This window comes from Branchiostoma lanceolatum, chromosome 13 (assembly GCF_035083965.1).
Source record: "Branchiostoma lanceolatum isolate klBraLanc5 chromosome 13, klBraLanc5.hap2, whole genome shotgun sequence".
Taxonomy (NCBI): domain Eukaryota; kingdom Metazoa; phylum Chordata; class Leptocardii; order Amphioxiformes; family Branchiostomatidae; genus Branchiostoma; species Branchiostoma lanceolatum.
Window position 1 is genome coordinate 11,698,231 of NC_089734.1, and position 21,197 is coordinate 11,719,427.

General features: G+C 43.6%; 1 protein-coding gene across 28 annotated transcripts in view; it reads right to left on the bottom strand.

Moving 5' to 3' along the window:
* Window positions 1-20,751, bottom strand: part of LOC136446713 (titin-like) — a 52,633-nt gene extending 31,882 nt beyond the window's left edge. For 26 of the 28 annotated variants that reach the window (XM_066445224.1, XM_066445217.1, XM_066445225.1 and 23 more), the window contains exon 1: window positions 20,283-20,750. In XM_066445224.1, coding sequence (XP_066301321.1) covers window positions 20,283-20,657 — 375 coding nt within the window. In that variant the 5' untranslated portion in view covers window positions 20,658-20,750. Of the gene's footprint in view, window positions 1-20,282 lie in introns of all 28 variants that reach the window. The other 2 variants (XM_066445211.1, XM_066445226.1) reach the window with 2 other exon arrangements.
* Window positions 20,752-21,197: the final 446 nt, after the last annotated feature.

The window sequence follows — 21,197 nt, forward strand, 5'->3', positions numbered from 1 at the left end:
TTTGCGTAGGAGTGGGAAACTAGTGTCTTGGACCTGAGACAAAGGAGGCATGTGTTAAACCAATCACACCACAAACGGGTTAGCTTTCATAACCTCTGCCCGTTGCTCCTGAGTCATAGCTCACAACCGCCTGCTACAAACTTTCTACAATCAAACAGGCACTACAGAAAGATTTATACAGTACTATATTTACACAACCGAAACTATTTCTTGATACCATAATAAATGCACAAACACACTTCCGCCAGCAAACGTCCAACAGACGCCACAAACTACACATTAAATCGGTCCAGCCTTGAACTATTTATTGATACCATAATAAATGCACATACATACTTCGACAAAAATTCCAACAGAGGCGACAAACTGCATGTTAAATTGATCTAGCCCCACCATGACATTGTAAATTGGCAATCAGCTTTCAGCAGGGATGCCATGCCTGATGAATTTTACCTTTGAATGTTATCCAATGCCAGGGTTGAACAAGTTTTCAAAAATTCACTTGCCCTATCGGGCAAGTAGAAAAAAAAAATACTTGCCCGAACCAAGTTTTGACTTGCCCGAAATCTAAATGACATTTTTTCTTTGCATCTTTGCTTGCGGTAATGAATTCTGTTATTTTTCAGTAAAAACGTCTTGTTAAGCATGTAATTCTAGCAAAAAAGTTTTAACTACAAGACCAAGCTGTGTGGATGTCATGACCGTATTTACGGGAAATGACAAAAACTTGAACAAGAAGCATGATATTACAACGTATCTTCTTTCACTTAAACCACGCCAATTTCATTTGTTGCTTCTCAGATTTTTCAGAATAAAATCAGAGCGATACGGAAAAAAATTTTGGCAAAAAGTCTTTCAGCAAATGTTGTGTATCGATCATTCCTTAGATCCAGTACTACAATATTCCTGTGTTCACTGAGGGCTATTATTATTCAACCATTTCTTTAGTAAACAGAAGAAAAAATCAGGTATTTGTCATATGATGGAAAAGTTACATTTAGAGTGTTGTGGATCTAATATAACTAAACATGGTTCTTATGATATGGCCAGTTTTGAATCATTGTCGTGAAATTTTTATTTTCTAGATAACATTAGTCAATATCAATCCACACATGTACATCAAACAACACCTTCAAATGATTTTTTGCAGTATTAACATTTAGAAGTTGAACAGAAATTTAGAATATCCTGAATATACACTCAATCAGTTAAAATGTTGTGGGAACCCTCAGAGTGTGTCATATCCACAATGTTGCTGTTCAATGAAAGAAGGAAAATGCTACATTGAGAGAGTGCTCACAGGGATATCATGTTTCAAAGGATTTGATGTTGCAAAGTTTCATGCCAGCAGGTCTACGAACTGAGAGAGCCATGGGTGTTTGTTTACATGTACTATGTGAGCCAAATTGGCCTGTTTTGGGTTGAATTCATAATCTTTTGGAATATTTTGAGAGAAATGTAGTTTCTAATGATAAGATACATTGTGGTGTGGTGTTTTTGTGATCCTTTCACTGGAATAAAGTTTGTTTTGAAACAGACTGCATGAAAAAATCTTACTTGCCCGATCGGGCAAGTGGGGGAGGATCATCCACTTGCCCGAACAGCACTTTCACTTGCCCCGGGCAATCGGGCAACCATACTTGTTCAACCCTGAATGCACACCCTTGGCAATGGGACCAGCCTTCTTATTACACAATCTATAGCAATAAAGCGATTTCCCAAATGAGCGTCTGGGTATTCTACCTGCTTTATTACATATCCCAGACAATTAGCAATTTCATCCCTGCAGCTAGACTTATTTCTTTTTGAGAAAACAATATCACTTCCTTGCACCTACAGTAATACCCAATGTCTCCCCCAAGATATGCATTTCCAAAACATTTGTCACTATAGATTTCTATAGAGCCATAAACTGATAGCTTCCTCACATATAACACTTCAGTTTTGTAAAATAAAAAGTGATATGCACAAGAGGGCTTGTCAGGAATATTGTTGCAGACAATTTCTTGGAACAGAAGTTTAAAATAGTCGTTCTTTCACCGTTCCAAGAATTCTCATTTGTCTGGATACCCAAGAGGAGTGTGGGCAGGGGCCAGTGTCCTAATCATTTTACCAGCAATGACGTCACTGTTCCATGGTTGCCATGGCAACAGCAGCAATCCCAGCGGCACCTCAGCTCCAATGAAATGCAAGTTCAACCGTGGGGCCTACACACGCTTCATTTGTTAAACATGATTTTCACCATTTTTGAAATATTATTGAGGTTTTGGTGAAAGATCTTGACATATGGCACAAGCAGTATTACCTTTCATTTATTTCATATCTTTATCCTCAAATCCACATTGAAGAAAGTCAAACATTGGAACCCGAGAAGCTCTTTGTTCTTTCTCACAATAAAAACACCTTAATTTGGCCTCCTTATCTTCCTGCAAACAGCTTCAAAGTTCCTCCTCTACAAATTTGTGAGAATCAAATTCGTTATCCACCCACAACTCATTCAAACTTAATGTCTGAGGCAGATGGAACATAATGACAGTAAAACAGCACAAGACTGTATCTAGGAAGTATTTAGCTCATTTTCAAAATGATTACAAATCCTCTTAAACATTTTTGGACCAGAATCCACATTCTGTCACTTGTAGCAAAGTGCTACCACCACCAACACTGACTAATTTTTTGTGTGCAGGATGAATCCTTGTCATATTTTGTAGGTGGGTAGGAATCGGGAAAAACAAAGGTCAAGTTCAATAATGGGCCCCTAAGAGCTTTCTAAGGTACTGCAGCAGAACTTCTGGTTTTGATATTTCACATTATGGTTAACCTCCACCGGGCCTTCCTACAGGCCAAAGGGATCGTAAAATTCTGGAGAAAAAAATTGTTAACATCTCCGGAGACAGATTTAAACTGTGCCTGCAAATGAAATGGTCAAACTTCCCTGGCAAATATTCTCTCTATAGCCAGCCTATCTAGTCTGGTAGAGACTATGCTATGGTCACAATGCTTGCAAAGACACAGACACCTCAACCATCCCCAAGGCCTTCCCAGACTGGGGATTACAAGCTCAGCTTTTAAAGCCTTGGCTGTAAAAACTTTGTGGAGCATGTAATGCCCTGTGGTGTTCTGGGGATGTTGTGCATGTGCCAGCACAAAATGAAGATCGATCACGTCCCCACCCAGGCAAGCCATGGATGGATTTTTGATGGTCAGTTCAGCTCTGTAAGATCCCAGGGATAAAACGGCTGGCTAAATGGCTTTGTCGTCTTTATTCCCAGTTATAGACTGTGTGGCTTTTTCTCAAAGCCAAAAACTAATACCTTTGTTTAGTCCATGCGCACCAGTTAGCAGTATGTAAAAATGACCACTGTGCTGCTTTTCTCATTAACACATTAACTTCTAACACTGACCATTTAACTGGTTTGAAAAACCTTCTATACAAGTTTGAACTTGTGACGGAATTAGTGATGATTGGGTATCTTCATCAATGTGCCAATCAACAAAGATTTTGTTCAGCCTCAAAGTTATTAAATTTTAAAACACATGTTTTCTCTACCCTATCTTCTACATGGTGTGGCAAAAGCTTGCATCAAAACAATTAACAATTCTCACATTGAAAGACATCGCCAAGGGCCAAGCTGAAAGAAGACAACGTCACACCTATCAGGTTAGCTTACTCAACAACAAATTACTTTAACCTGTTTGCAAGGTCCATCACTGTTCTTTTCACTTGTTAACAACTCTGTATGAGTTGAGTTGAGTACAAAAGATACTCAAGCAACAGGATAAAATTTGGAAACTGTCTGAGCTGTCTTTTATCAGTGACTGGACAGTCCTATCACCTGAATATCTACCCTTCATCAACGTACAGTAGAATAGATTGTTTCTGCCAGGTATGACCTTGAAACAAGCTGCAGAAGGTGTAAGAAACTCGAGTCTCTGGTGGAAGAGTCCGTTTTTAGCAGGCCTGTCATGCTTCATACACGATTAACTGAAGTCTTGTCTTCTGCAGGATATATTTCATCCATCGGACCCCATTACAGGTGACCCTGAGCCGAACAATTTGCTTGGGGGGAACCGAACACAGCACATCCACCATCAGGTCTGTTTCACCTTAAAAGAGTTCTTGAGAGGCGACACTTTGAAGCATGACAGCCCAGAACTCCTCAAAGCAAATTAAGTCAAGGAAGTCAACTGATCTTCAAGGTTAACCGCCAGGTGTAAAGTGACGGGAACAGTACACCACCAGGGTCAGATTACTTCCTACAGTTCAAGGTCGAGCAATAGGGACATGGGAAGATACGCCCACGCGTACATGCCAACAGGACTACATGTTTTGGGCTGGAAAATTAAAAAATTTTGTCCGTTATCAAGTTGTTTTGGAGCTGGTACTTCAGTGTTTAACTGTATCATATATCATTTTGAAGTGGTGTATGCCAAAAATTTGAATGAGGCCCTTTGAGGAAATATCCAATGCACCCCTGTACCAAATTACAGGCCCTTTGATTTCAATTCCAAAGCACAGGAACCCAAAATGTACCCACAGTATGGATAAAAAAATAATGACAGACTCGTAACTTACTAGTAATATTCCCTAATACCAAATGATAAATCAATTTTCTTATTCTACAAATTAAGAAATTGCATGTACTGTACATCAAATTCAATCATTTCTGACAATCATTTCTGAATCTTTACAGTACCTTTAGTCAGAAATCTATCATATGGACCGACAATCAGTTTCTACTCCTTTGATGCAAGTGTTTTTCACCACATCTGTTGCACTGCTCAACTTTTGCAACCCCTCAGTGGGAAGAGACCATCTTTACCAATGTAGAAAAACAAACAGCTCCCTCCATACAGAAGGAAAACTCCTTATCCCTGTAGCTTTTGCAAACATCTTAACGGTTGAAGTTGTTAATATAAACAGCTGGAAAAATCATAAACAGACGCCATCTGGTCCCGAAACTGCCCGTATGTTTTTACATTAGTACAGAAGCACAGATATGTTTATACAGGAGTACTGCAGCTGTATATTTCACATTGGCTAATCTATCATTTGGAGAAGTATCAATCTTACATGTACTTTCAGTTGATTGTAAAGCAATGGGAAAGACAAACTCTTTCCACACTGGCACCACCAACATTTTTACCTTTCCAAAAATCTTACGCAGGAAGACGAAATACTTCTGTCTGTATGTCAGCTATGTACTGCAATTCGTTCCAAGGTTTTGACGAAAGATTTTCTGAACTGAACTAATAACATGTTGCATAGCATTGACTTAGCATGGAACTATGTCAGTTATGTTTATAGCATTTTTGCCGGACTTCCAAGGATGCTCGGAAGCAGTGTTTCCGCCAGAGGGGCGTCTTCCCGTCAAATGACGGCCTTATGTCGCTTTGGACGGCCTGAACTCAGACATAGGCCGTCCTCTTAAAAAAAAAAGACAAACTAAATGCCGAGAAATCGGGAAAAAAATACGAGAGGTCGGCATAATTTCTTTGTTTTCTTTGTTACTGCGGGCGTGGGGACGCTCTATATCGTTAGACATTCACACTCTTTTGTTTGTTGCTATTGTTTAGCTTGCGAAGAATCGATGTCGGTGCCTTTGGCATACGGTGATCTCATTAAAAACCCGTTTTTCAAGACTCAATCGAAGAAAGTCATCGAAGAAAACAAGGAAAAGCGTAAACAAAACAAGAATTTCGCCCGTGCATTTCAGCCTCTACGTCGTGATTTGCCGCGATTCGCCATCATTTCTGACCGTATTCGACACAATATATATTCCTTTGAATGTTTTAAGGGGGAAATTCTCCATATGTACCGTAGATAAGTCGTTTTTTTCGCTATGAATTCACATGTCATGACGCCCGCTCGACTTGCAACCTGTCCCGTCCCGGGCCGTCCGCCATGTTTTTAAGCTCATTGATATGCAAGATTCTAAGCGCTGATTGGTCCGCGTCATAAAACCTGTGCTCTGATTGGTTGACGGCAAGATGTCACGTGACCACAGAGCGGGAAAACCCCTTTTACACTTCAGGCCTTTCTGGTCAATATGTAGATCGCATTTTGTGACGATTGAAGCAGTATATTATAGCGACCTCCGTAACAAATTGATTTTCAAAAATTAACAAAGTCTTTTCTGATCACAACATTCAGTTACTTTTCCTTATCAATTAATTTTCGCAGTACGATCAATTGATTTTCGCGGTACGGTCAATTAATTTTCGCGGTACGGCCCTCCCCAAGTGGACGGCCTCTCAGTCGCGGTCTGGCGGAAACACTGCTCGGAAGCCTTTCTTGTGGAAACCTGCTTAGCGAGTAGCGCTTGGCAAGACTGGCAAGTTTCTCTCTAATCCTGGTGTCAAGTAATTACATACAGCTTGTACCAGCCGACAAGCCCTGGCAACATTCAAGGTCTAATTTCTAACAGAATACCTTTAAAACATACCATCTAGATCAGTCCTAAAAGTGTCCTTTGTTGGAAAAGCATATATAATGTGTTGAGTTTTTACAGTAGATCTACTTGTAATAATTCATTTACACTCTGAATCATGGCCCAGGTGTCATCCTAGGTAGTTTCTACATCAACTTAGAACTAGGACTTTCTCAGTCATTTTCAAGGGCCGAGTCCCTGCTGTTTTCAAGTCAAAACCTACAAACTCCTTCCGCCTATTTTCGTCCAAAGCATGACATCACTAACAAGACATGAATTTGGGCAGACTGTGGAATGTGAAGAGTTACGATCAGCTGCCAGGGCCCTGACAGCACAAGTCAACTTGTCTCTCCAGAACACACATCTCCTTTCTCCAGCCACATGTGCTCAAACACTTGCTCCAGCCAGCAGATATGTGAGCTCAGTCCCAGGGCAGTGCGTCATGCTTGATCCCAGGGCAGCTTACCCAGATGCATCTGTTGGGATGCTGTCAGGATGTGGATACCATAAAAATGAGTTAACCTTGTTTTACTCTATCTGTTCTCTGTGCTCAAAGTAGAAAAGTAAAAAGGCAACAGTAATCCCATAGCCTTTTTGAGGATGTAGGGGCAGTGAGTTATCCACTGTGTCTAGGACACGGTATTCGAAAGAATCGAGTTGTGATAGTGGGTAGCCTAGCCATCTCTTGCACCGTCTTTTGCCTCCCCAACCAAAGTCGGTACCCATTTTTACACCAGGGTGGAGTGAGGAGAGTCCTGTTAAGTACCATTCCTAAGGCCAAAATATCCATGGCACGTCTGGGGATTCGAACCCAGGACCTCTGGGTTCTGGGCCAAACACCCTGACGGTTGCGCCAACAGGACGCCACTGAGGCAGAAAGAAAAACAGAAAACTATTGATTATCTGAACGGTAACAAAAAGTAACGAACCTGATCTACACTGTTGCACTTGAAACCAATTCCGCCCTAATGCCTGCCTGGTGCCGCTTGATTCAGTTCCCAGCAACTGACACCATATATTATGTGATTCCTATAAACATTCCCATTCAGCAGTCCTAGGTACAAATGAATCACAAGCACTGCCTCTTCAGAGTGTACAGAAATGTGTCTGCAAGATACAAGTGGTTCCCTGTTCAGCTTGGGGAGAAACCGTTGCTGTTCCTTGTGTTGGGGCAAAGTTTTCATCTTTCACTCCAGATTTTGGGATTCTCAAACACAGGTTATCTGGTATGCAATCATCTAGTTTTAGAAAAATTCTGGAAATGGCAAGGGCTAGGGAAAGATCGACAATGTTGTCATGTCATGTTTGTGTAAAAAAAAAAGCCTGACAATGGCCCTATAGCATATCTCAGATTGGTCAGATGTGCGATGTGTCTTATCATTTTTCGGCCCATGTTCAACACATCTTCTCGGTTTCTAACCTCTCTCATGTACCAGTTGTTAGTCATTTTTGTGGGTCATATCTAACAGGGATCAACAAAGTTTAGTCCCTCACCCCTGGCCCAGTTGTCGGTGGTTTGTCCCTAAATATGACATTATCCCAACCCCCCTACCAGCAGGTGTGCAGGTGCAGACTGTCCTTATTACATAGGAAACTGATATCAAATAAGGCGTCTCTGTCAATATCGTTTTCACCACTCTAGAGCTTCCCAGGGGACCAACCATCCATTATCCATGGGGAGGAAGTGGCAAGGGACCCAGCCACCCCCTCCCCAGAGATATATGAACATCCCCAAAGACTTCATTAGAAGTTCAATCCTCTAGATTACCACTCCCAGGGGTGATTCATTATTCATGGTGGAACAGTAGCAACAATGTACTGGATGGCTCTTACTTTTGTTTGTCTTTCTTGAATTGAAAATCAAACATTTTAAGGTAAACATTCCCAGCTGTGAAAGCAAAATAATCCATCCCAAAGGACCATCAAGAACTTCTATGGCTCTTGAATCCATAATTGCTACAATAAAGGCGATGATATTTCATATCATTTTACTTATTTAAAAAAATACCAAAAGAAAATTCCAAAATGTACTTGTGAATTGTTTTTGAATAGACTTTTGCCAAAAGGAAAATATCAAACCTTAGGCCCCCTAGCAGCTTCCTCTTAAATTGCAGATGTTTATGTCTTTCACCACTTACAGCGTCTTCTAATCATTTTGATATTGTGACAGCAAATGCTACTTTTAGTTTTAGAAGCACCGGCTAACACAACTCAACTTCTGGGACACTCCCGGAGATAATTTTTCAGGAGGGATAAAGCAATTAACTGTCTAACCCTCTAGACAAATGGGGCAGTAACTCCTTGCAAAGAACCTAAAAGCCAAAGTCAAGTAGCAGGGGAGACAAAGGATTGGTTGTGTTCTGACGTGGTCCTATCTGCTTTTAAGTACTGACACAGGAAACCCAATCTGACGCTACACAAACTACTTGGCTTGGAGGGGGACAACAAGTCTTGCACGCAGGGAGGCCACCACCCCAGTAAAGCTCTCCGCTGCATGTAGAATGTAGTCATTGAACTTCACAAGTCTTTGCTATAGCACAGCAGTCACCCTTTGGTATTTATCTGTTAGGGACGCTTTCTCTCCAACCCCCCATCTCACCAGGGACACTGCCTCTTTTGTTCCCTGGCTTAGCCGAAGATAGATTGAAAGCGAAGTTTGATTCCCAAATTCAAATACAAGTTTCTAAAATTGCGCTTGTATTTGCACTAATCTCAACTTAAAATGTGCAGTCATGCTCTGAGTTAGCTAAACATAGAACTAGTATACCTGACATTCCCTAACAGGCAACAGCAAGAAAACACTACGGTGTTGACCTCTGACTTTTCCATCACGTGTTGTCGAATACAAGGCCATTGCTGTTCCACACACAAAAATCAGCCGCTTATAAAGAAAGTGCAGTCTTTGCATCTTAAAGGGCCCTTTCAAGATGCCCCCTTTCGTAGTCCTGTCTGAGGCTTTGGGGTCACAAGAAACTGGGGCAACTATAGAAAGTAGGGTTCATTCTGACACATTAACTAAAAGCTTACCTAGGGATAGTCCATAATGTCAACATGATGTTCCAAAAGAAATACAATTTGTCTGGCCTGGAATTACCATTGTGGCATATCAAAAAACCCTGTCTATCTTTGACAAACAAAATAGTCCCAAATCTCGGCAACAAAAATATTTCTGTTCGCTTCTGTTTGCAACTTTGTGGCCAAACCCTTACCAATTAGCCTCACGGTAGTTTGCAACAAAGGACAGATGTTTGCCTTAGGGTCGGACCTCCCTGAGCTTGGGCCATGAATACAGCACAAAATCACATCTATTCAGGTGATCTCTGGGCTTTCTTCCCAGGAGGAACGCACCTTAAGGCTCTAGAAGGAACATCATCCACTTAATTAGCAATTCAGAGTTTGTGTCTTTGTGGACGTTTCATAACAAGTTAGTCCTGATTCTAAATAATAATGTGCTACTTTTGAGATCATAACTGGTTGATACAATTTTTATATTTGGCAATGACGCACGAATGATTGTCATGATAGGTTACTACGCACACTGGAATATTCATGTTGTATAGATCTATTTTCTGCCACACTTAAAGAAATCTTGTAGACAGCGTCAGGAACCTCAAGCTGTGATAACTTCTTGCCCCAGGGCTCTACCATTGCTGTAGGCAACCGTATCATTTTGTTCCACAGGTTGTCTCCTTTTCAAAACCGTGGGAAACCCACAATTTAAAAGAACATAACTACATGAACGTACAGACAATTTGAAACTCTGAAAAATTAGTACTAAAGCTTTCATCTGCTTTTGATAAAGCTGATGATACAATTTGGTGCAAGTTTAATGAATCTTACAGTTATACAAGCGTGAAAAGCTGACTGAAACACTGCATAGAAATGGTAATTTTGTTGCTCGTTATAGACTGTTTTATCGTCAGTGGTTCCAGAATTGTTTCCCTCAACTATTCCTCCCACTATTGATTTTTGCCAGACATACCCAGACACATTTAAATCACCTGTACATATTTGGCACGCCTATGGCAGAAGGTACACCGTTATTGGAAAGGGTGGGAAGAGGAAATATTCTAATGAAATGTCTGCTTGCAATATCACCAACAGACTTGATTCTCATCATGCCAAGAAGAGAAATATCAGGAGCTTTTTTTCTAAAATCTTCAAAATTCTTATTTTGGGAGGAGTACTCTGGAATGTTTCAACATTTCAAAGAAGAAAATAAATGTATTAGAACACTATATCTGCCACTATGCCATCAAAAGATGTTAGGCCTTTGTACAAATTTAAAGATAGCTATTTGCAGAGGAATTATAATGCAATTTTCCAGTAAGTATACCCATATTCATGATGGACATATCATAATCTGCAGCCTATTCATATGCAAATCCTTTACTCACTCACTCACTCATCCTCTTGCACGTAGTGCGTAGAGCCGACTAGGTTGACTAGGCCTCGCCATCTTCCTCTGTTCTCGGCCATCTGCGGTGCCTGGGATAGCGGGATGTTGAGATTCCGCAGGTCTCGTCCCACGACATCCATCCATCGGGTACGGGGGGCCCCCCGTGGCCGCCGCCATCCTGCTTGTTTGGGGTCAAAGTCCAGCATGGCTCTGGTGGGGTGCTCTGGTGGGAGGCGGAGAACATGGCCGTACCAGCGTATCCGACGCATTGCTGCTAGACGAGAAGCAGGTGGTTGTTTGGTCAGTTCACGGAGTTCGATGTTACTGACGTGTTCGTGCCATCGGATGCCAGCTATCCTTCGTAGGGCTCGACTGTCAAAGCCATCAAGTCGGGCTTCTAGTGTGTTGTTAAGCGGCCAGGCTTCGGAGCCGTACAGGAGTACTGGGATGACAGAGGAGTTGTAGATGCGCAGTTTTGTCTGCTGTGTGATGTGGCGGTGGCGCCAGAGAGGCTTCCATAGGGACTGTAGGACTGCGGCAGCTTGGGCACGCCTCTGGTTGACCTCAGGCTTTATGTCGCCAGTCTTGGATATTATTGATCCAAGGTACTTAAACGAGGGAACAAAGTTTACTGTGCATGAGTTGAAAACGAGTGGTTCGGGATCTGGGCCTTCTCCAATGTGCATGAGTTCTGTTTTGCCCCAGTTGATACTGAGGCCTAGCTTCTTGGCTTCCTCGTCGTACACAGTGAGTGCTTTTCGGAGATGTTCAAGAGAGTCAGCAAGCAGGGTGGTGTCATCAGCATACTCCAGGTCTGCCAGGTTATACTGACCGAAGGACACACCGGGAACTCGCTCACAGACCTTAGTCATTAGATAGTCAATGACGCAGTTGAAGAGATCCGGTGCAGCCACACAGCCCTGGCGAACCCCGCTGTTGATGGTGAACCACTCCGACTCCTTTCCGTTCACCCTCACGCAGCTCTCAGCAGAGTTGTACATCTGCCGGAAGAGGTTGATTGTCTTCTGGGGTGCTCCCAGCAATCTCAAGATCTTCCAGAGAGAGGCGTGGTCCACTGTGTCAAAGGCAGCACGGAGATCAATGAAGGCAATGTAGAGATGCCGGTTCTTTCTGTACTCCCTCGCCTTCTCAATGGCAAGGCGTAGTGCGGAGATGTGATCCATAGTGGAGCGGTTCGGCATGAAGCCTGCCTGTTGTAGGCGACGTCTGCTCCTGATGGCAGGGATGGCTCTTGTGAGTAGGATGCGGGTGAACAGCTTACCAGGGATGGACAGTAAGGTGATACCTCTGTGGTTGCTGCAGACCAGCTGGTCTCCCTTCCGTTTCCAGAATGGTAGGATGATGCCCCGTCGCCAGTCGTCGGGGAGCTTCTCTAGGATCCAGACGTGGTTGATTATCTGGGTGAGCCACTGAATCATGTGGTCGCCTCCGGCCTTCAGCATCTCCGCTGTGAGGTTGCAGATGCCAGGGGCCTTCCCGTTCTTCAGTTTCTTCAGGGCAGCCTTCACCTCATCTGGAGTCATGGGGGCAGTGAGGCAATCGGGGTTGGAGCCATCAGTCGCGTTTGCTTCTTCAGCCAATGTGGGGTCCTCGGGAACCGGGGGATGGTTTAAAAGCTGACTGAAATGTTCCTTCCAACGGTGGATGCAGTCGGCTTCCGTGGAGATAATATTGCCGGTGCTATCCTTAATGAGGAAGCTACGTTGTCGAGGGCCAGCCTTGGCTTGGCGAAGGAGTCTGTAGATTTGTCTCTGGTCGTTCCTTTCTGCCGCAGCTTCTAGCTTAGTCGCTTGGTCCGTCCAGTACTTCTCGCGGTCCTGGCGGATAGATGTGTTGCGGGCTCCGTTAAGGCGGCGGTACTCGTTCAGGTCACCTCGGAGGCGAGCATCCCGCCGGCGGTCGATAATGTCGAGGGTTTCTGGTGAGATCCATGGTTGTTTAGGAGAGGGTCTACTCTTTCCTATCGCTTCTTCAGCTGCTTTGAAGGCTTCTGATCTAAAGCGCTCCCAATCCGTCGTTTCATCTGGGGCTAGGGCATTATATCGGTTGGTAATAGCACATTTAAAAGTCTCTTGGATCTGAGGGTCCTTAAGACGGGTGGAGTCGAGGCGGACTTGTCGTTTGGTAGATGGGTCAGCCTTGAGCTTGAGCCTCATGTGGGCCATCAGTAGTCTGTGGTCGGTGTTGCCAAGCTGGGCGCCTCTGTACAATCCTTTAACTAGGAGGTAATTATGTCTCAATAATCATGTTATCAGGGACATGATCACATCTGGACTTGTTCTGTCTGTTTCATAATTCTGCTCGCAGCAATTTTACTTAGAGGTGGGCTTGAAAATAAGTTTATAGTCTATCGGAAATAAGAAAAATAAACAGCATGTGTAATTATAAAGATGCCACAAGAAAATTAAAAGGGTAAATTTGTCATACAAACTGACAAAAAAGACACACCAATATTTCTTGCTCAAAGTCGAAAGAAAAGCTTCAATCTAATATTCTTCATCAAAATAAAACTATGTTTCTCAAATCAATTATCGAATACCAAGACTGCCAAGACAACATCCAGGCCAGTTAGCCACATTCTTTGAATAACTACATGTTACCCTTTCTTTACTATAGAGTATACAAACAGCTGCTACCAAGAAACAGCTAAGCCTTATTCTTTTATTATAACCCACTTTTGGACTCATGACACCAAAACCATTTCATATCTGCTGTTTCTAGACATAAAGAAGTGTGAATAAGTTTCATATGGCGGAAAAAGATTTTCTCGGACCACGCCCAAAAATTTCACCCCCAGGACTTGACAAGAAAATCAGTAAGACAACAGGATCGATGTTTGTTTGTTGGTCGACAGAAGGGCGTGGCAGGATTCAAACTTGCCCCATTCACAGCTGGGTGCAAATCACTGTTGGACCAGAACCCTACCGCTTTGCCACGCCCAGAACATTTATCAAAACCAACCTAGAACTGTAAACTTTTGAAGAACTTGCGACATGCCATTCCTGCCATTGTTACAACAGACAAATGTAGTAAAATCATTTCTCAGAATAGTTGTAAATATTCTTTCCACAATGCCAAGCTATAGTTGTGGGCTAATTTCTTCTCCACTTGTGGCAATGATCACAAAACCTCCCCTTGACCACCACCCAAAGTCATCGGATCCCCCACTAGTACCCCCTTCCACCAACAAACACTACAAAAGCTTATTTGTACTGATGCACTTTTCCTTCAATGGTCCCCACTGTGCAAGACATTCCGAAATTCCTGCCTGCACTGAGCTCTTCACTGAGAAACATCAGCATGATTTCACAGCCAGCAACCACAGACCCCCTCCCAATCTCACATTCCAGATTTAGTGTATCACATACCGCGAATCGTGATCATTTTACCTCTCATTTTTCGTGTTAGCAGAGATGGCGGTTTGATGGACCCTAATCTGCGCAGCACGCCCGACTTGCTGATACAAGTGCAAGGCGATGCGGATTATTCGAACGCCATACCTCGCAACCGGGGTAATTTTTCACCCACTGCGTGGTGTGCCGTTTCACGCAGTCTGCTTTGCCCAGCAAAGTTAGTAACACTACACATGTTACAGAAACACAAGAAAGACAGCGAAACACTATACGATGCCTCTGCAGTCTGATCTTCTAACATTCCTACCAGTATAAACTGTTTCTACTTCTTCTTTCAACAAGACAGGAGTTAAAACGTCTTGACACTCGGTTGTGGCATAGGTCTGTTTTTGTTTGGGGAAGAAGACTTGGGATGAGGAGTGACAAGAAAGTAAGACGTTTCAGACAGGGGGTCAAGTTGTTTCCTAAGACAACACAGCTGCTGACATTAAACCATCCTGCAGTATTTAAACTGACAACTGACAGGACAACAGGTGGAACATACATAGCAGAGGGCTAGTGGCTGCCATCAGCACAGAAAAGATGGCACAAAAATGTTTAAACATTTCTTTTTAAATTCACATGATTAGAAACAGTCTGTATCAAAATATCTGGCTGAAATATGCTTACATGTATTTGTTTAAAATTCATAGGTACTCACTGTAAAATAAAGTACATAAACGAAGGTCTTGCAACATCACATTATTTAGGAGCCATGAATTCATACTTGTAAATATTTTCCATAAAAGTGTCACATGAAACTCAACAAGAATGCCAAAAATGAGCTTAACTGCTTCAGAGTGTTTTGCTGGAGATACATGAATATAATTCAATGTTGCCACAACTCAAAATGTGCAGATACATAAATACCATTGCTTGAAGCCTTCATCTACAATTCTTTTTTAATCAAAACTCAACCAAGTTTTATAGAAATAGACAGTTTTATATCTACCAGCATGAGATTTAAATGACTCCTACGTTCCCTTTGTATAATCTAGGCCATCAGGATATTATAGGACCCCTGCAGTGGGAGGAAAGACCATTCATCATCTGAAAAGAAAAAGCCCTGACAGTTTATATCCTGTTGATAAGGATGGCTGCCTTTCGGTATTTATATGTAAACTTTCCTCCTGGTAATTCCTGTGGGCAGGTTAAGTATGCAGGATTTGGCCCTTAAAAATACTGATATCAACACACATGGAAGGGTAGATCAAGAATTGAACACGGCCATTTGGCCCAATGCCTAGTGCCTCTCTACATCCTTTGTCACCGATATTACGGTACATAGAAGTAATAAAACATCTGCCTGGCCCTTCAGATAACCACTGACACATACATAACCGTACGTTTCATGACAAATTGCTTTTCATCCAGGCAGAAAGAGGGAAAATTAGTTTTCCCAGATATAATCTACTGATAAAGACCCCATACAACAAATTTGGTCTGCTTGATAGAGTGAAGTACACTGCAAAATTAAGTCAACCCGTGGGGGAAAATCGATACTTGGTAATTGAATTAGACTGCAGCAAAAGCTGTATCTCAGATCAGACCAATAACGTGCAACGATATCTACACATCAAGCTACGCCATAAAAACGTTTTATGCTGACCACACAAGAAACCATCTTTTAACACCAGATTTTGATTTAGAGTCTTCAACCATGTCAGCATTTTTCTAAATTCAATTTTGAATTTTTTTCAAATTCTGTGATGATTTGTGAAACATAGTGTATCACTATGTCAAAAATTTATCTAAAAAATGTGTTATAGGCGCCTACATTGAATACATATGGTGAATACCTGTACTTGTCTTGGCACACAAGTTGTTCTCTTCCTCCCTAGTTATTATAACAAGAAATATCTGAGAAACGAAACATTTTCTTGGTGCAGCCTTAGGCGCAGTTTACATTACGTTTTTCGCGTCAGCGGCGAAATTTCCCGCTGTCGGGAGGCCGCTGTCGCGACGTCTCTAGACACACCGCCCGGAAATCTGACAGACACCTGCGGTGCTTGCATTTCGCCATCTTGTAGAAAGTATCGGGCGTAAGCATAACAAAAGCAAGAAACAAAATTGTATGATTGTACAACGATAGGCGGCGTCTCCCCGCCCGTATTAAACTACAATGCAAAGCCTTGTTTATGTGTAAATATTCCATGCTCATCACTCGTAAATGTGGGGAGGGGGGCACAAGTACGATAAATGTATCCGCGGGGAAATGAATGCACGGCACAAAAGTCGCCGCGGATCCCGCGAATCTCTCTCTCTCTATATATACCGGGGATCTAAGTAGACTTACAGTATGCTAATCAACGCGTGCTTTATGCTAATCGCCGAAACCCTGACTCCCGCTGACGCGAGCCCAACGTATTCTCTTTAGACGGAGTTTGAAGTTGACGGGGACTCCCGCTGTGCTGACGGGCGACGGCTTCGAAGCTGACGGGAGAAAATTTGTTGACAGCGGGACTACGTCGACGGGAATTGTCTTTACACGGGGTTCCCGCTGTCGCCAGTGGCGCTGACGCCAGTGGCGCTGACGGCAAAAGTATAATGTAAAGAGAGCCTTAGACCAATATGTGTAACCACCAGTATGCAACCTGTCCAGTTTGAGTAGCAGGGCTAGGCAGATCAACAAGGTTGTTTTGGTGCCTGGGGGCCTTGTAATTATGTCAGGGTTGTTGGGCAAAGTTGCTGGTACACTTTTGAATTTGTACAACCCAAACAAGCAATGGTGCAGACTTCTAAGAACTGGAGAGGGTTACGCTTGAAGTAAATGTCTTTTGGAAACACGGTTAGTATAACCAAAGGGACAACGATAGGGTCCTAGTACTTGAACAAGTCTTGTTGAAAAAAATTGAAGTAAATTTCATTAAAAGTATGAGCTTATACAGTAAAGAGGAGGACAACAGACTAAGAAATATGTTTCTTTGTCTACCATAACACTGTAACACACCTATGAACCCTGTATGTAGGAGGTTAAGGGGGCAGGGAAGCAGAAAGCCCTGCCCAGGTGTTGGTTGATGTCCGGGTGACAACGCCTAGGGCCAATTTACACGCAGCTTGTCTAGATATCTGGACTGCAGATATCTGCCAGGCGAAAGCTTTTTTCTGTGTCTAAACAGGAATTTTATGGTCTTAATGAGGGTTTTTTTAGATGTCGGGAAAATTTCAGCCGACCACTCTGAAGCATTCGCCCGACAACTCAGCGGGAGTCCCCGACCGCTCCAGCCGGAAGTCTAAACGGAATGTGTCGCGTAGTAGACATCTGGAGGTCGGGGTTCACGCTAGTTTGCATATTTGGCGGGCGATAAAGCGGGAAAACTTCTTAGCATCAAGGACCATTTGTTCCTAAACGGACGACGGACTTCTTTCGTGATGCCAGATCGTTCGGTGGATCGGCCCTCCCCCTCCGCCACGACAAGGGCAGCGAGTAGGAACGCAGCGTTGATTCTGACCGGTCGCTGTCGTCTGCCCCGGTACCTCAAACGCCTCTTACGCTCAACCCTTGCTTGCTGCCTCATGTTTAGCCACACGCGAGTCAGATAAAGAAAAAATACCATATTCATCATGACGAAAAACACGGGCGGTTCTCCCGCCATTTTGAAACACGCGCAAAAGGTTAAATAGGGTCACGGGTGCAATCAGCGCGCTGCGTGAGTCCTGCGGTACTTCCTGTCGGTGTGTATAAATGCGTCCAGATATCTAAGGCTCAGATGTCGGCGGATTTTTAGATATCTGAAAAAACTCTGTATAAATTGGGCCTTAGTGTCCACAAACAAAGGTGCATTGTGCAGCATGTACTGGAATTCCCAAGGTCGGTGGTATGTTACATGCAACATTCTGTGGTGCCTTTTGCTGGACAAGCTTTCAACTCATGCTTTTGGCAATGTTAAAAAGTCGGTTAAAGAAGCAAACTTGCACAATGGACAATAGCTTTTTAATGTGTTTTCAGAAAAAGTGCAGACTGACAGTATAGATTGCAAAGGATACTGGACACTCATTATTTGGGTGAAAATATTCAAGGATTGTTGCTTTTGGAGCAACAGGACATAGGAAAAATTTACGGCTGTTTAAAGTGAAAAGAAGGACAAGCAAAAACCGTTGCACATGCTTTGTACTGGTAGGGCAAACACAGCCCCTCCCACCCATACTGTACTGGTCTCTGGCCCGACCTCCAACGAGGCACTTATTTGAACAACTCGTGGACGGACTCGAGACGAGAAAGGCAAACATGATTGGATGATTTACCGCGGGCCCGCGCCGACACAACAAGTCTGTGACGTGTGCGCAGAGGCACCCCGCCAACCGTTATACGCCAAGCCACCCTCTCAGAAATCCAATTATAGGTGAAACACTGTTTGCTGCGTATACAGGGATATAATCCATGTTACTGGTACAAAATCCACATTTTGTTCTCTGGATACCCCCTTTCACATCCCACACAAAGGTAGATCACAGAACTTGATAATTACACAATAGAAAATGTCTACTTTTAGCTCCTGACGCCCCATATTACCCCTAAACCTGTGCTACTTGTTTTGGGCGGTTAACATACCTACACACCCTCAGGACAAATGGGTAGCTACAACAGCCACTTTTAAAAGTGTACACAAATTGTTAGGAAATCCACTTTTCACGAGCCCCATTTTCCTGTTTGAATTTTCCTTCCAATCAAACAGTTGGGCTGTAACACAATTGCCATGTCCGTCTCTTTGTCCGGGGCATAAACGAATGACCCTATGCAAACAAACTGGGCCAGTGTCCAAAGAACGAAAAGCCATCACAGGTCATGCAAAATACAGGTGTTAAAACGGGAGGTCAACCTAAATCAAGGACAGTGGCTACCTGCTTCCTACAACGGCTTTTGTTTAAACCGACCCCATTTACAGTTGAAACAAAATATTTGCTCGTCTCCGGCCGGTAGAAACAATTGTGTAATCAACCATCAATCTGATTAGTCGACAAATTTAAACACTGTGTTTGCTTATTGCCCAACGGTCTGGTTGTCAACGTGTTCTGCATAGATAAAACTCACTTGCACTTTGTGTCTATCGTCCGTGCTAATAGCTTGTTTGAAATCACAAAAGGCTGGGGCCAAGGAGGCTTAGATGGACCATGGGTAAGCCTCAATGAAAGTCCTTAAAAATAGAAAATTACTATCTTAGAAAAGGAATGGTTTTATTTCTTGTTTGTCTACACGGAAATGTTGTAAGAAAAAAAAAAAACAGAAACCTGATGTATTCTTTTAAATTCGGAATTTATCTGAAATGTCAAGACAACTTATTTCAGCAAGCCCAAATAATTAAGTCCAAGGACAATGTATTTCAAAGTTGTCTACAGAAAAGAGGTGTCAAAAGAAGTACATAAATCGTCCTTTTGAACCAGAGCTAATCTCCAAGCCTGAGAAATAAATCTCAGACCGCTCCTTGACAAAGAAAGATGGCAAGACGTCTCCTGATTATGTATGGAAGTCGCACCTGAGATGCATATGTAATACAAGTCCTGGCTATACACAAAGCCAGCATTGTCACAAGTAACCGTTACAACTGCCCTAAAATGGAAGAAATCTTGGGGCACGAGGCCCGGGGTTACTGCACTTTAAACACCGTTACGTGACATTTCAACGATTTATGGCCGAACTGGGGTCTGAACATCGCTCGACGCCGGGAAATTATGAATAATTGATAAAGACTGTGCATTTTTGGCGGGTCTGACGCGCGTGGCTTATTGTTATTGTAATGTATGGCGCCGTCTTCGTGGCGTGGGGAGCTGAAACCTGAGCGTGGCGTGGGGGAAAGAACAAGAACAAAGCACGGCAAAGTAAGACATTTCGGACGATTCTGGCGGCAAAATCCGATGATTTAGCGGGTTCTGGAATATGTGGTGACACCGGGCGGAAGCCCTGGCCCTAGGGACCGGGTGGCAGCTGACAGCCAGCGGAAGGGTGATGGATTGAGGCGGGGACGAGGGTCGGGGTGGGGCCGCGGCGCTTGGGACAAGATCCCCGGCCTGTGGGGCGACGCACACCGAACATGAACCTACCTCGAGACCGCTGACGTCCTCGCCCAGCTCCTCGATGACTCCTGCGGCCTCCATGCCCAGGACGACGGGCGGCTTGGTCATGCGGTCGTGCAGACCCTGCCTGACCATCAGCTCGGAGAAGTTGAGCCCGGCCGCCTTGACTCGGACCAGCACTTCGCCTTTCCCCGCCTTGGGCTGGGGCTTCTGCTGCACCGACAGCTTGTCGTAGCCGCCATGGCCCGTCAACACGATGGTTCGCACCGTGGGCTCGGCAGGCTCTGCCGGAGCGGCTGGCTCCGCGGCCGCCGCAGCCTTCTCGGGCTCGGCCTTCGGGGTCTCCTGTACGGCGTTGCCCGCCTCGTGTGCGACCGTTGCTGCATCTCCGCCTTCCGCCATCTTGTCAGGACTCACTCTCACTACTACAGCCAAGTACAGCCAACAAGCTAACCTGTGACCTGTGACCCGTGGTGACCCCGAAAAAAACTGCCAAAATTAGGGGAACGATCATTGTTGATTGGTCGAAGGGTTTGGTGGCTACAGTCACGTGGGGTGGGAAAAAGTAGTCTGCAAAATTTTGCAAGCTACTACTGTGAACTGAGGTCTTTGTTGCTTTTCATAGAAACAAAAAGAAGACCACTATTCACAATGAAGGCTGAAAATTACTACTACTAGTAAACGTTACTAGGATTGAAAACCGTCTTCTTCTGATAATCGTCGCTTGTGGTGATTGTTCAATCAAATTTCTCCATTAAAACTGCCCTTTCTTTTTTGTTTTGTTGTTTTTATATCCAGCCAGTGTTAGCTGGATGTTTGGACGGTAGCTAGATGTAAAAGCTAGGACGTCATATTGAAGATGGGTTAGACTGACTACTTGTGCTGTTTGTTTTGAAGATGAAGTTTAATGTTGAAGTTAATTAAAATTAAGTTGAATATTGC